General features: G+C 35.9%; 1 protein-coding gene across 2 annotated transcripts in view; it reads left to right on the forward strand.

Annotated features, from left to right (window-relative positions):
• Positions 1-13,908, forward strand: part of GLRB (glycine receptor beta) — a 102,243-nt gene extending 88,335 nt beyond the window's left edge. For both annotated transcript variants that reach the window (XM_082728462.1, XM_082728463.1), the window contains one exon: positions 12,166-13,908. In XM_082728462.1, the coding sequence (XP_082584588.1) occupies positions 12,166-12,462 (297 nt within the window). In that variant the 3' untranslated portion in view covers positions 12,463-13,908. The remainder of the gene's footprint in view (positions 1-12,165) is intronic.
• The last annotated feature ends 1,073 nt before the right edge of the window (positions 13,909-14,981 follow it).

Raw genomic sequence — 14,981 nt, forward strand, 5'->3', positions numbered from 1 at the left:
TTCTGAATATATCTTTGATGTCCATCTGGTCCAATGTGTCATTTAAGGCCTTTATTTCCTTGCTGATCTTTTACTTGGATGATCTGTCCATTTCAGTGAGGGGAGTGTTAAAGTCCCCTAGTATTATTGTATTATTGTTGATGTGTTTCTTTGATTTTGTTATTAATTGGTTTATATAGTTGGCTGTTCCCACGTTGGGGGCATAGATATTTAAAATTGTTAAATTTTCTTTTTGGACAGACCCTTTGAGTATGACATAGTGTCCTTCCTCATCTCTTATTATAGTCTTTGGCTTAAAATCTAATTGATCTGATATAAGGATTGCCACTCCTGCTTTCTTCTGATGTCCATTAGCATGGTACATTCTTTTCCACCCCCTCACTTTAAATCTGGAGGTGTCTTTGGGCTTAAAATGAGTTTCTTGGAGGCAACATATAGATGGGTTTTGTTTTTTTATCCATTCTGATACCCAGTGTCTTTTGATTGGGGCATTTAGCCCATTAACATTCAGGGTAACTATTGAGAAATATGAATTTAGTGCCATTGTATTGCCTGTAAGGTGACTGTTACTGTATATGGTCTCTGTTCCTTTCTGATCTACCACTTGTAGGCTCTCTCTTTGCTTAGAGGACCCCTCTCAATATTTCCTGTACAGCTGGTTTGGTGTTTGCAAATTCTTTCAGTTGTTGTTTGTCCTGGAAGCTTTTAATCTCTCCTTCTATTTTCAATGATAGCCTAGCTGGATACAGTATTCTTAGCTGCATGTTTTTCTCATTTAGTGCTCTGAAAATATCATGCCAGCTCTTTCTGGCCTGCCAGGTCTCTGTGGATAAGGTAGCTGCCAATCTAATATTTTTACCATTGTATGTTACAGACTTCTTTTCCCGGGCTGCTTTCAGGATTTTCTCTTTGTCACTGAGACTTGTAAATTTTACTATTAGGTGATGGGGTGTGGGCCTATTCTTATTGGTTTTGAGGGGCGTTCTCTGAACCTCCTGAATTTTGATGCTCATTCCCTTTGCCATATTGGGGAAATTCTCCCCAATAATTCTCTCCAGTATACCTTCTGCTCCCCTCCCTCTTTCTTCTTCTTCTGGAATCCCAATTATTCTAATGTTGTTTCATCTTATGGTGTCACTTATCTCTCGAATTCTCCCCTCGTGGTCCAGTAGCTGTTTGTCCCTCTTTTGCTCAGCTTCTTTATTCTCTGTCATTTGGTCTTCTATATCACTAATTCTTGCTTCTCCCTCATTTATCCTAGCAGTGAGAGCCTCCATTTTTTATTGCACCTCATTAATAGCTTTTTTGATTTCAACTTGGTTAGATTTTAGTTCTTTTATTTCTCCAGAAAGAGCTTTTATATCTATCGAGAGGCTTTCTCTAATATCTTCCATGCCTTTTTGAGCCCAGCTAGAAACTTGAGAATTGTCATTCTGAACTCTAGATCTGACATATTACCAATGTCTGTATTGATTAGGTCCCTAGCCTTCAGTACTGCCTCTTGTTCTTTTTTTTGTGTTGAATTTTTCCGTCTTGTCATTTTATCCAGATAAGTGTATATGAAGGAGCAAGGAAAATACTAAAAGGGTGGCAACAACCCCAGGAAAATAAGCTTTAACCAAATTAGAAGAGATCCCAAATCGTTAGGGGGGGCAAAGGGGATAAAAAGAGGTTCAAAGAGGAAGAAAGAAAAAAAAAAGAAAAAAGAAAAAAAAAGAAAAGAATTTAAAAAAAAAGAAAACAAAGAAGAAAAATATAAAAAAGAAAAAATATATATATTAGATAAACTAGTTAAAAAACGTTAAAAAAGAAAAAGGTAAAAGTTAAAAAAAAATTTTACCAGAAGGCCAGAAAAAAAACAAAAAATGAAAAAGAAAAAAATTAAATTTATAGCAAGACTAAAAATAATAAATCACAGGGAAAAAGCCATGACTTCCATGCTTTGCTTTCTCCTCCTCTGGAATTCTGCTGCTCTGCTTGGTATTGAAATGCACTCCTTGGTAGGTGAACTTGGTCTTGGCTGGATTTCTTGTTGATCTTCTGGGGGAGGGGCCTGTTGTAGTGATTCTCAAGTGTCTTTGCCCCAGGCGGAATTGCACTGCCCTTACCAGGGGCCGGGCTGAGTAATCCGATCGGCTTTGCTTTCAGAAGCTTTTGTTCCCTGAGCGCTTTCCGTAGAGTTCCGGAGGACGGGGAATACAAATGGCGGCCTTCTGGTCTCCGGCTCCGAGCCGAGAGCCTGGGGTCCCACTCCTCAGTGCGCCCTCAGAGTACAGCGCCCAGTTACTCCCGTCTGCCTGACCTCCAGCCGTGCTCCGATTCACGGAGCCTGCGACAGGTTCAAGGTAACCGCGAGCTGTGAGCTTACTGTCGGCTCTGTCTCTGTAGCCGGCTTTCCCGTTCCAATACCCACAAGCTCTGCGACACTCAGAGACCCCTGATCCTTCTGTTACCCTGCAGGACCTGAGGCCACGCTGACCCCGCGTGGGCTTCGCCCCGGTTTAGCCTCTGGAGCGATGTCCCTCAGCGGAACAGACTTTTAAAAGTCCTGATTTTGTGCGCGGTTGCTCCGCCGCTAGCCGGGAGCTGGCCCCTCCGCCCGGGGTCTATCTTCCCGTCGCTTTGGATTCATTTCTCCGCCGGTCCTACCTTTCAGAAAGTGGTTGTTTTTCTGTTTCCAGAATTGCTGTTCTTCTTCTCTTCGATCTGCCGATGGATTTTCAGGTGTTTGCAATCTTTAGATAAGCTATCTAGCTGATCTCCGGCTATCTGAAGTAGTCTCAGCCTGCTACTTCTCCGCCATCTTGACTCCTCCTCAGATAATTCTAATACATTTTTCATCTTGGTGTTGGTATCTACTGATCATATATTTTTTAAAAAAATTCAATTTGAGATCTTCTTTGGTTCTTCATATGATGAGTGATTTCTGTTGAAACCAGAACATTTTCATATTATTTTAAGACTCTGAATCTTGTTTAAACTTGCCTTGTTTTGTGGGCTTTCTCTTACCGTGTCCTTCCAGGAGAAGGAAGGATGTTGCATCAGAACTTCCAGAAGTAGAAGTTCAAATCCTCACACTGTGTGGGTCTCTTCATTATTTCAGGGTGGTATTGGGAATTTTTAATACCCCATGTGGTCTCCACTGATATGACAGGGGGAATGCCCTTGTTACCACTCTGTGGTGATAGAAGTCCTGCCTCTCTGCTAGGCCTCCTGTAATATCATCCTCAGTGTAAAAGAGGGAAAGCAGTTTGCTTCTGCTGGGTGGGGGTGAAGGTCCTTGTTGCTTACACAGTCTCCACTGATGCAGTGGGAGAAGCAGACCCTTGTTAGTGGTCTATGAAGATGAAGTCTAGAAGTCCCAGCTTCTTGTCTGGCCTTCTCCAATACCACTGCAGTGAGAGTATTGGGTGCCTTGTTACATCCTCTTAAAGGTGGAAGGCTCAGTTCTCCACTCAGACTTTGCTACATGAATGGAGACGGGGTTACACTTTTTTTTGTGTGTGGTGTTTGGCTCAAGTAGAGAGATTATTAGCCAAAAGGGGTTTCGTCTTGCTAAGCTGCTTTTTGCTTTGTTCTGTGACTAGAGGAAGCAGGATTTTATTGGGGCTATTTTTTTTTTTAATCTGTGCCCATTGGCATATCAATTTCAGCTCCTTCAGCTTCAAATCTGGTATATATAAGGCAAAAAGGACACACAAGAACCCACCACCAAGTGAAGGTGCCCAGCTGATCTCCATTTATATCTCCCAGTCTTTTATCAGTTTCTCCTTTTTCCAACCTACTAATCCCTCTACTCACTAACTTGAACCCTGGCTAGTGATCTCAAGACAGAAAGCAAGGAGGTTCTACAGAATAGACACTATTTATTTTATAGATGGAGGAGATTTTCAGAGTACCATAAAATATATCAAGATTTTAATGACAATAGATATAAAGGATAAATAAGATCTAGAACATTAGACTGAATTATGTTATATTCTATTGAAGAGTAATTATACACAATATTATATTAGTTTCAGATGGAAAACATAGTTATTTGATATTTATATACATTGGGAAATAATCAGCACAGTAAGACAAGTCACAATCTGTCACCATACAAAATTGTTGCAAAATTATTGACTATATTCCCTATGCTGTAATTTATATTCTATAACTTTACTTATTTTATTAATGGAAGATTGTACTTTTAATTCCTCTAATTTATTTTTATTCATCTCCTGCCCCCTACCCTGAAACAACCATCAGTTTGTTTTCTGTATCTGTGAGTCTTGTTTGTTTTGTTTTTGATTCCACGTATAAGGCAAATAATACAGTATTTATCTTTCTCCGACTTTTCTCACTTAACATAATACTCTGTAGGTCTACCCCTCTTGTCACAAATGACAAGATTTCATTCTCTCTTGTGGTTGAGTAATATTCCATTATATGTATTTACCACATCTTCTTTATTCATTCAATTATAAGTGGATACTTAGGTTGCTTTTGTATCTCACCTATTGTAAATAAAGCTGCAGCAAAAATTGGGATACCTGTGTCTTTTTGAATTAGTGTTTTCATTTTTATCAGATAAATACACAGAAGCAGAATTGCTGCGTCAAATGGTAACTCTATTTTTAATTTTTTGAGGAAACTTCATTCTGTTTTTCAGAGTGGCTGTACCAGTTTACATTCCTGCCAACAGTGCACAACGGTGGCCTTCTGTCTGCATCTTCACCAACACTTGTCATTTCTTTTGATATTAGCCATTCTGATTGGTGTGATGTGATATCTCAGTGTGGTTTTGATTTGCATTGTCCTGATGGTTAAGATGTGGAACATCTTTCCATATGCCTGTTGATCATCTATATATACTTTGGCAAAATGTCTTTTCAGGTCTTCTGCTCAGTTTTTTTTTTTTTTTAAGATTTTATTTATTCATCTGAGAGAGAAAGATAGAGAGAGCACAGGCAAGGGGAGAGGCAGAGGGAGAGGGAGAAGCAGACTCCCTGAGCTGCTGAACTGGTAGCCTGACATGAGGCTGGATCCCAGGACCTGGAGATCATGACCTGAATTGAAGGCATACACTTATTTAACCATCTGAGCCACCCAGGTGCCCTTTCTGCCCAGTTTTTAACTGGACTGTGTTTTTTATATTGAGTGGTATGAGTTATAATGTGAATATTAGTATACTTAATGATGTCCCAAAGTCCCTTAAACTACCCAGTTTTAAAATTATTTTTCTCTTTGCTGTTTGGTTTGGCTTATTTTCACTATTCTGACTTCCAGATTGCGGATCCATTTTTCTGTATCAACTAATCTGCCTTTTCTTCCCTCTGGCGTATTTAACATTTTATTATTGCATTCTTCAGCTCTGGCTGGTGCTTTCTTATATTTTCTATCTCTTTGCTGAAATTCTCACTGTTTTCATCCATTCTTCTACTGAGTTTGGTGAGCATTTTTATAACCTTTACTATGAACTCTTTATCAGGTAGATTGTTTACTCCATTTCATTTAGTTCTTTTACCAAGATTTTGTCTTATTCATTCATTTAGAACATATTCTTCCATCTCTTCATTTGCCTGACTCTCCGTGTGTGTTACTAAGTATTAAGTAGTCCAGCTCTTTTTCCTGGTCTAGAAGGAGTGGCCTCATGTAAATGTTGTCTTGTGGGGCCCAGAAGTGCACATATTCCTGGCCACAGGAGCCAGGTGTTCCAGGAGCATCCCCTGTGTAGGCTGTGTGCACCCTCCCGTTGTGGTGAATACATGACTGTTGTGGGCATGTGATAGGTGGGAGTGGCCTCTGGCCCAGCTGGCTGGGATACCTGGCTGTGACTGCTGCAGGGGCATGGTGGATGGGGTTATTGTCTTGTCAACTGCAAGGCCTGACCAAGGCATAGGGTTGTTTGATGCCCTTTATGGAGCATGCCCTCTGACATTAGCAGTCTAGAGGAAGGATTCTAAAATGGCACTCACCAGTGCCAGGATCAGCATGGAAGAACAAGGTGGTAAAACTGTCTACCTCCACTGTCTAAGTTCTTGGGGGAAAAGAGGCTCAGCTGCCTCCTGTTCTTGCACTGGTTTCCATGTCAAGTGAGTCAGCACCTGAGCCTTTTAAAAGTGGGTTTTTCAATTACTATGGTTCTGTAGTTTTCCTGGACATATTCCTTATCCGTTTTCAGAGTTAGGTATTTTGAGGACTCATGTCTCCTGTTCAGAATCTAAGGGTTAAGTTACATGACCTGGAGCTCACATCTTTTACTCCTCAGGGTAAAGCTGTGTAACTTTGAGATCCCTCCTAAACATGGAGTGCTGTGCCTGAGATGTGTGTGTGGTTTTTTTTTTTTCCCCCTTAATGAGACTGTATCTCTGCCTTTTCTACACATTCTGTTTATGTCCCTTAGTACTGAGGCTCTGTTCATCCACATTCAGAGGGAATTTTTCCATATATGGTTGTAGATTGGTTAGGTCTATGGAAGGGATGAGATCAGGTTCTCCCTGTGCCATCTTGAATTCTCTACAGAATTGTGTTATTTTAAAATTTAGCTTTCAGGCATTAAAATAATTACCCAATGAAGGAAAGTTGAACATATTTAAGAACATCTATATTTTAATTCTTTGTGTTTGAGCTTCCTAATAGAAAAACATGTGTTTGGATTCTGAAACTTACATTTTGCTACAAAAGTCATAGAGTGATACTTATGGAGTTTAAAAGTTGACCAGAAAATTTAGTCTCCAGAAATAAATAAAAAATTATTGCTTACAGGCCAAATGCAACTTCTAAAATGAACATTGTACCCATGTAACATTTGTATCCTGAGATAGACTTCAAAATGAGAATGAGTAAAAAAGCTTAACATTTTCAATATATATGTCAAAATTAAAGAAAATATGTAAGCTTGATAAATTCATAAGACTGTTACACATTGACATAAAAATATAAAAAAGAGAAATTAAATTTTGTTGTCTTTTTAATTTAGTGGTTTTGCTATGGAAAACATACTTTCTAGTTTCAAAATGCATTTGTTCCAGTATACTTTGCTTTTAAAACACAAACTTTTGCAAAGTAATTTCTATGAAATTGTTATTGAAACCCAAGTTTGGCTGCTTGCCACTCGAAAGACAATACTGAAGAGACAAGTGTTGGTTAGAAAGGAAGGAGTGCTTTGTTTAGGAGGCAGGCAACCTGGGAAGATGGTAGATTGGTGTCCAAGGACCATCTCTGAGGTTCCAGGTGAAGAAGTGGGGTTTTTAAAGGGGAAATTCAGGGTAGGAGATTACATACATATTGATGAAAAGGGAAAAGAAACTTATGACTATTCATGAGGAAAGATGGACCACACATATTGAGCAAACATATATGTAACATAAATCTCATTTCACTTTGGGGTAGGGACTTAACACCAGAAAGAGGAAAAATTCAGCCCCTTACATCAGGGGGTTATATTAGGACAGGGAGAAGGGGCTGTGGGCATACTCAGAGCTGGTATAAACTGGAATGGGGTCTTAGTCTTGTTATCTCTGTGAAAGAATGCAGGGCCTTGTTGTTCATAGGCTGGCACCATGTCAGTTGACCTTGAGTTCAGTCTTCTACAGAAACAGCTAGTGGATTTGTTAGTAGGGTCTGAAAACACACAATAGCTGATTAGGGAGAAAGGATTCTCTGAAAAACAAGCTTTCAACATTCTGCTAGTTTCAGCCTCATGAACCCTGTGGTGCACAGTTTCAAAAGGATATGTCATTTATTTTTAGACAGAATAACAATAGTTATTAATGAAAGCACAATGAAATTTGAATTATAGGGAATTTTTGATGCTGATTTTTAAAATAATGCTGTTTGCTAAGGAAAGGGATAATTTTAAAAAGTGTAATAAGAAACAGCAATGATAATGTAATCTAGCTTTTAGCATGTTTTAAAATTTTGCCTGCATACATAAATCTGTCATCATACACGCATAATTATCTGGGTTATTTCCCCCTTAAATTTAGTTGAGGACCTACTGTTGTTAATATCATCCTGTCCCCAATGCTGGTGTGTACCGTGTGCTATTCATAAGAAAGATGCTGTGAATAAAAGACAAAATAGTTTCTTTGCCTTATGATTTGAACAATTAAAAACATAAAACCTGTTGTTTAAGTATGAATGAGATAGTTGTTTCCTATAGTAATGATGGGTTTTTAAAAATAAGGAATGACTTAAATTGGGTAACTTATATAGAAATTATTCCCTTTTGAACATATTTTTATTAACTGCAAAAGATACTATTATCCACGTGAAATCATATGTAAGTTTTCTGGTCAAGAAATATTGCATATGGTGATTTCCTTTTAAACGTGTGACTCAAACTGAAAACCACACACACACTCACACACACATACACACACACAATCTAAAGGTTGTAATTTGAAGCATTAGGAAGTTCTTATCTGCGTCATTTTTTATTCTTGACAGTTTCATTACCATACTAGCTCATTTTTGCTACCAGTAATTTTCAGGAATGACAAGTTTATATGATGAAAGTAAATGAGACACATATTTATATGAGGAAAAATTGAGAAATAATAAATTGGAGATTAATATAACCAAGATCACTTTTAAGAATATGTTACGTAGGACTACTCTCTTATTAATAAGGAGTGTATTAAATCCCTCTTGATGTGATATCATAATTGCTTTATATAATATTACATTGTAAATATTTTTGTACTTTTAAGTACATATTTGATATGATAACTATGTGTGGAGAGTATTGTTATGTTAGTGTAAAAAAAGTTACGTTTGTGTAAAATCTCCAATGAATGCTAAGAGGTGAGCCCAGCCAACTAGTTAATGAATCATGGCCTATTTAAGGAGGCTGAGGACTTCTTATTTCTTATTTAGTTATGTCACATAATTAAAAGATATTTCCATAATAGAGGTTCTCTCCTTCAGTACACACACACATACACACACACACACACACACACACAGCTCTTTTCAAATAAGAGAACCTTCAAATACATTTCTAGAAGAGGTTTTAATAAATTAAATGAGTGAAGATTTAGTACAACCAAACTGAAGCTCTTTGGAGTACTTTTCTGTTATTACTTTAACATTGAAGAAATTATTCTTCTTTTACTGACATATATACTATATTTAAATAATCTCTCTGACTAAATATAACATCCTATGTCTAATTTTTGATTAAACTGTGTGGATGAAATTCTAAAATTATTGAAATGGCTAGCAGAACCCAAGAATATGTTTTTGTAAATAAAACAGATTAGAAAATTTCAAGTATTTATGTGTGATTTAGGTTATAATATCATATAAATTTGATTACTTATTTAGTTATTTATAGATACTAAAACTATACCTAGAGCTGTGTACAAAATATGATTTAAATGTATTTCTGTAGTAAATATGCATGGCTTTCTTTGTGAGAAAGTAAAGTAAATGATAAGCATTGAGTCTATTGGCAGAAGCTAAAATATCCCTTTGTTTTGATAAGTGGATTCTAAAGCACAGTTAGTAAATAAAACTTTTGGAGTAGAGAATTCTAAAGGGAGAAAGCAAGATGGGATATCCACAGAGTCCCAGATTTTGATGACTGCTCTGAGAGTCTGGGGATAATACAAAGATATGATATGTAGAGACTGTTCTCAACCTCTGTTCCAAACAAGGCAGCAATTTCACTCTTCACAAAAGTTCACTGATAATGCTAAGACTTACTCCTCAAATAGGACTGGAAAATTAGAGCTTCAAATGTGGTGGTCTTTCTGGTACACTTAAGGAAGTGTGTAGGAGTATGAATGTGAGTCTGTGTGTGCATGTGTGTGGTGGTGGAGTTTAAATCACAGAATGCTTGCTGAAAATGGCCTTTTAAAATTTTAAATTGGGGAATTTAAATGGAAGGTATGAGTAAGTTTTATATATATAAAATATATTTTCTATTATATAATCATAATTTACAATATTCACATAATATTTGTGTTTATGTTCATATATTTATTATATATATTCATAATTGTATAAATGTGATTTCCCAAAGTCATATTTAAATAATTTCAATTTTAGTTGCTGCCTTTGTTCTCATTCCAGTGACCAGACCCTATTTTTTGCCAGATATTTTCCTAGACCCACTGCATAAATTGATATGGACTAGACCCTGAAATTGTGATTGCTCAATCAAAAATAGCCAATTAAGCCATACTCTTTTAAAGTCAGTTGAGTTCTCACAATTGGTAAATCGTAACTACACATTAGGAAAGGGTAGGGAGAATCCTCTTAAGGTTTGCCTCTGTTAGCTAAAACAAAGTTCCATCAAAGCAGTATGGAACTATGTTTCCACTTGGGCTATTTTACATCCCAAACCTTCTCTAAATATGTTAATATATTGGTGTTTCACATCTTTTTTTTTTTTCTTAGTATGAAACACTAAGAAGGGTAAAATTCCCCCCCAAAAAACATATAATAAATAGGTAAAATTCCAGCTCCACAATTCCTATTCCTACTTATCAGTAGCTTCTTGTGTATTTTTATATAGTTATATTTATATAAACATATTTTTAACAATTCTTACTCAGCAGAATTTTACACGTATCTATGTGGTATAAAGTATATACGATTAAAGCCAACACTTATATACCAGCTTAAAAAATAACATTACCAGGACATGTTCATAATTGAGGAAAAAATGGAAGTAATCTACATGTATAATGATAGGAGATACACAAACGCATCTTAACTTGTTTTGTTTTGTTTTGTTTTCACCCACTATATCTTAATTTTATGTGCTGTATTCCTCTAAACACTGCCATCTGGCTCTTGACCAGAAGATATGACTCAGTGTTTGTCCAGATAAAGGTTAGGGTCCTGCTACCTGAAGTACTGCTAGGAAATAATTTGTGTTAATTCTTATATTAAGCATGAGTTTTACCCAGCCATAATCTGGTAAAGGTGAATGGAATCTATATAACTAGTCATTTTATTACAAAAAATGCAAAAACTAGAGTAGCTATAGTGTACTAAGAGTATATAATGACAGGTTTCCTTTTTCAGTAAAAGCAGTAAATATCAATAATGGAGATTTCCAAGGCAAACTGTGGAATTTAGGATTAAGAACAGTAGGAAATTAAGCAGTAGAGTCAAGAGTTAACCCTTCGGTGGCCTTTTGTAATATCAGTGTTTTTTTTAAGATGTTGGGGTTGGCATCTATTTTTTCTCTTTTAAAAAATATTTTATTTATTTATTTGGCAGAGAGAGATCACAAGTAGTCAGAGAGGCAGTCAGAGAGAGAGGGGGAAGCAGGCTCCCCACTGAGCAGAGAGCCCGATGTGGGACTCAATCCCAGGACCTTGAAACCATGACCTGAGCCAAAGGCAGAGGCTTAATACACTGAGCCACCCAGACACCCCAGCATCTATTTTTTTCTGAGAGCATTTCTGATTGCTAGAGAGAGTTCAATGTGAAATAATTATTCTGTATCTTATAGGGAATGTTATAAATTTAGTAGTTTAGAGATTATCAACTGAATAATCACTATGACATCTGATCTGGCTGAAATATACATAATTTCTTTGGATTCTCTGAGTGTGGTTGGCTAATTCACTTTAGTCACAAATTAAGAATGATTGCCTTTCACCAGTTTGTCTTTGGTTCATGATCACTATGACCCTTTTTTAGTTTCTAGTTGTGAATGCAGTTTACAGACAGAGTCTGTCTCATTAAAGAGATAAATGGCCTCAGTCATTTAAAAACCACCATCTCCAGAAATAGAATCCATGGGGAAGTCAAAGATTAGAAGTACCAGAAGATTTCTCTTATCCATGTATTGTAGTAATATGGTCTGTATAATGGTTAAATATTGTAATGTATTGTGTTGGTATTTCAAATGAGAACACTGACAAGCACTGACTTAGGAAGTACCTAAGATAAATGTTGATTTGCACTTGAGTCCCTTGACATAAAATAACCTATCAAAAGTTTATTCCATGACATAAGCCTTGTCATATGGGCAACATTTTAGAACCCTAAATATTCAGGTAGTCTGATGGCCTCATCAGTTACTATTGGATCTTTTGTGAAACCGAGATAATAGTCAAATGACTAAACCAGCAGATTTTTAAAATATCCTTTTGAAGAGATGTTTTATGAATAGAACAATTCTAAATGTACTCTGTCCTCAACTTTTATTCTCAGGTAGGAGAGACGAGATGCAAAAAGGTGTGCACTTCCAAGTCTGACCTGAGGTCTAATGACTTCAGCATTGTTGGAAGCTTACCAAGAGATTTTGAATTATCCAATTATGACTGCTATGGAAAACCTATTGAAGTCAACAATGGGCTTGGGAAATCTCAGGCGAAGAACAACAAGAAGCCGCCACCTGCCAAACCTGTGATTCCAACAGCAGCAAAGCGAATTGATCTTTATGCGAGAGCATTGTTTCCTTTCTGCTTCTTGTTCTTCAATGTTATATATTGGTCTATATATTTATGATAAATCTTTCTGATTTGTGTAAAATAAAATGCCATTTCATTGTGACCGGCCTCACTCATAAATGCCAATCTGAGAAATTTTGCATTTTCATAGCAATATATTGCATTTTGGATGCCATTTGATTGTAATAAAAATGTGGCACCTTACTTTTGAATGGCAGCATGATCTTGTTACTTCTGTGCTCTACTAATGATGTATATATGTATAGCGAACACATTGCTTTAAGAATAAATGAAGGATAAGCATACTACATAAAATAAAATCCAAACAATTATCTTCAGTTAGTGTAAATTGCAGATACTTCAGATGATTCTCATAATAAAATGATGTGCACGCTGGATCCTGTTATGGTCACCATTCTAATGTATGTAGAATTTCAAATTTCCTTCCTTGTAACTTTCAGAGAAAACCATCTTAATCTTGTATAATTTTAGATGATATTATCACAGATTAAGCAAAATTATATTACATATTGTTTAAACTTTGTAAGTAGAAACATATCAACTATAATTATGTGGGCTCTGTGGAGAAATAAAGTTCAAAAAATTACTAATTTGCAAAATCAGCTCATTTTAAAGTGTGCCTGTGTTGTCAAAATGCCAGTTTATGAAACACAGAGAGCATTTTTGAAACAAAGGGAAATCTAGATTTATGTAAATTCATACTGAATTCTGACTTCTGAGAAAAATAAAGGATAGATACATTGATTAAATATTTCTGGCAAAAGAAAGTCTATTTAATCCACGTTAAAGCCTAAATATATTTTCATGGATTTCATTTTGTTGATACAGATTATACAAAATCATTGTGCCTTAAAGAGTCATAAATATTTTAAATTGAAATATAATAATGGATATGTGATTTCACATAATTTTTAAGAAATGAAGAGGAAAATACACTATTACTGGAAATAACTTGAGTTTGGGGAAAAATCATGGGAGGATTTTAATTTCTTTATTAAAATTCTTACATTTTTTTAAGTAAAATTGACTTTTTTTCTGAATTCATTTCTTTTTTTATTTGAATACTTTTTGGATTTGCTATAAAACATTTAAAGATTAAGTATGTAATATCTTTGTTTAAGTTAGGTCTTACTGCTAGTTGTATTTTCTTTCTTGTCAGAAGTCTAGACTTTTTAGATTTATTTACATTGATCTTGTTTGAACCTGAAAATAGGCACTTGATGATCTATAAGTCTCCCATTTCCTAGTGTTATCAATCCAGTGTAACTTTTTTATTTCTCCATAGCAGAAATTGGAATTATCCATAATTCATATAACACAAGCATAAGACCAAGTAAGTATATTTACATTATTTAGAGAGTTTTGTTGGAGCTGAGAGTTTATATGGTCAATTCAATGATAAAATGTGTTTAAATATTGTTTATGCAAATTGATATATGTAATTCAATGCTATTTCATTAAAGACTTTAATTTTTTAAAGATTTTCACGGATTACCAAATTTTTAAAAAGTAAGATGTAATCTAATCCTCTGTAGTCCTTCAGCACCCCCTAGCTGCAAAATTTAGCCATCTGAATAGTTATAAAATGCCACAAGTAACCCCACCAATGGACTTGAATATCCTGTGAGGACCCAGGGCAGTAACACTTTAATGGAACTGTGATGGGGGGAAAAAAAAAAAGCCTTGAGTAGAACTTAAACCATTTAAAATTTTTACTTATAAAAATTAGATTTGATTATAATACATTTTCTATGTTGCCTCAAATTTCATTCATATTCAGGAGTTTGATTTAGAAACAGAATTTTAAGTGGGAAATGTACCAAATGGAAGACAGGTTTCATCATGCAAGAATTTATTGAAAAAAAAATGTGAATGAATTCCTTTATGTAATATAGTATTGTCGCCTCTTAAGATCAATTTTAAAGATTTTATTTATTTATTTGACAGAGAGAGATCCCAAGTAGGCAGAGAAGCAGAGAGAGAGAGAGAGGAAGAAGAGAGGAGAGAGAGAGAGAGAGAGGAGGAAGCAGGCTCTCTGCCGAGCAGAGAGCCCGTTGCGGGACTCGATCCCAGGACCCTGAGATCACGACCTGAGCCAAAGGCAGTGGCTTAACCCACTGAGCTACCCAGACGCCCTTAAGATCAATTTTAATACCCAACTATAAATATGTCCTGTTCCAGGACTAAGTGTGTTATGGAACATCAAATGGAACATTAGACCATGATCATAACAAAGAAGTACAATCTGTGTCCACTTATAGTTGTTTTATAATTGTTACCTCAAAGATTTAGTTGCTTAACAAAACGGTAGTTCTGGTCTATGTCTCTAAATATTATGTCTTTCTGGGAGACTTAAAGTATATCTACCTGGATATCAGTATCTTAGATTCAGTGTCTCCAAAATAAAAATTATCTTCTCTTCACAAATCAGTAGGTTTCCTTATTTCTTGTTCTTGTTAAAGTGTTAAAGATGTCGCTATTGTAGTCAGCCATATTAAATCTTCCTTCTTTCTCTCGTTTTTCACCCTTTCAAGAGGCATAGAGATTTTCCCTCTC

Source organism: Mustela nivalis (assembly GCF_964662115.1).
Source record: "Mustela nivalis genome assembly, chromosome: 4".
Lineage (NCBI taxonomy): Eukaryota > Metazoa > Chordata > Mammalia > Carnivora > Mustelidae > Mustela > Mustela nivalis.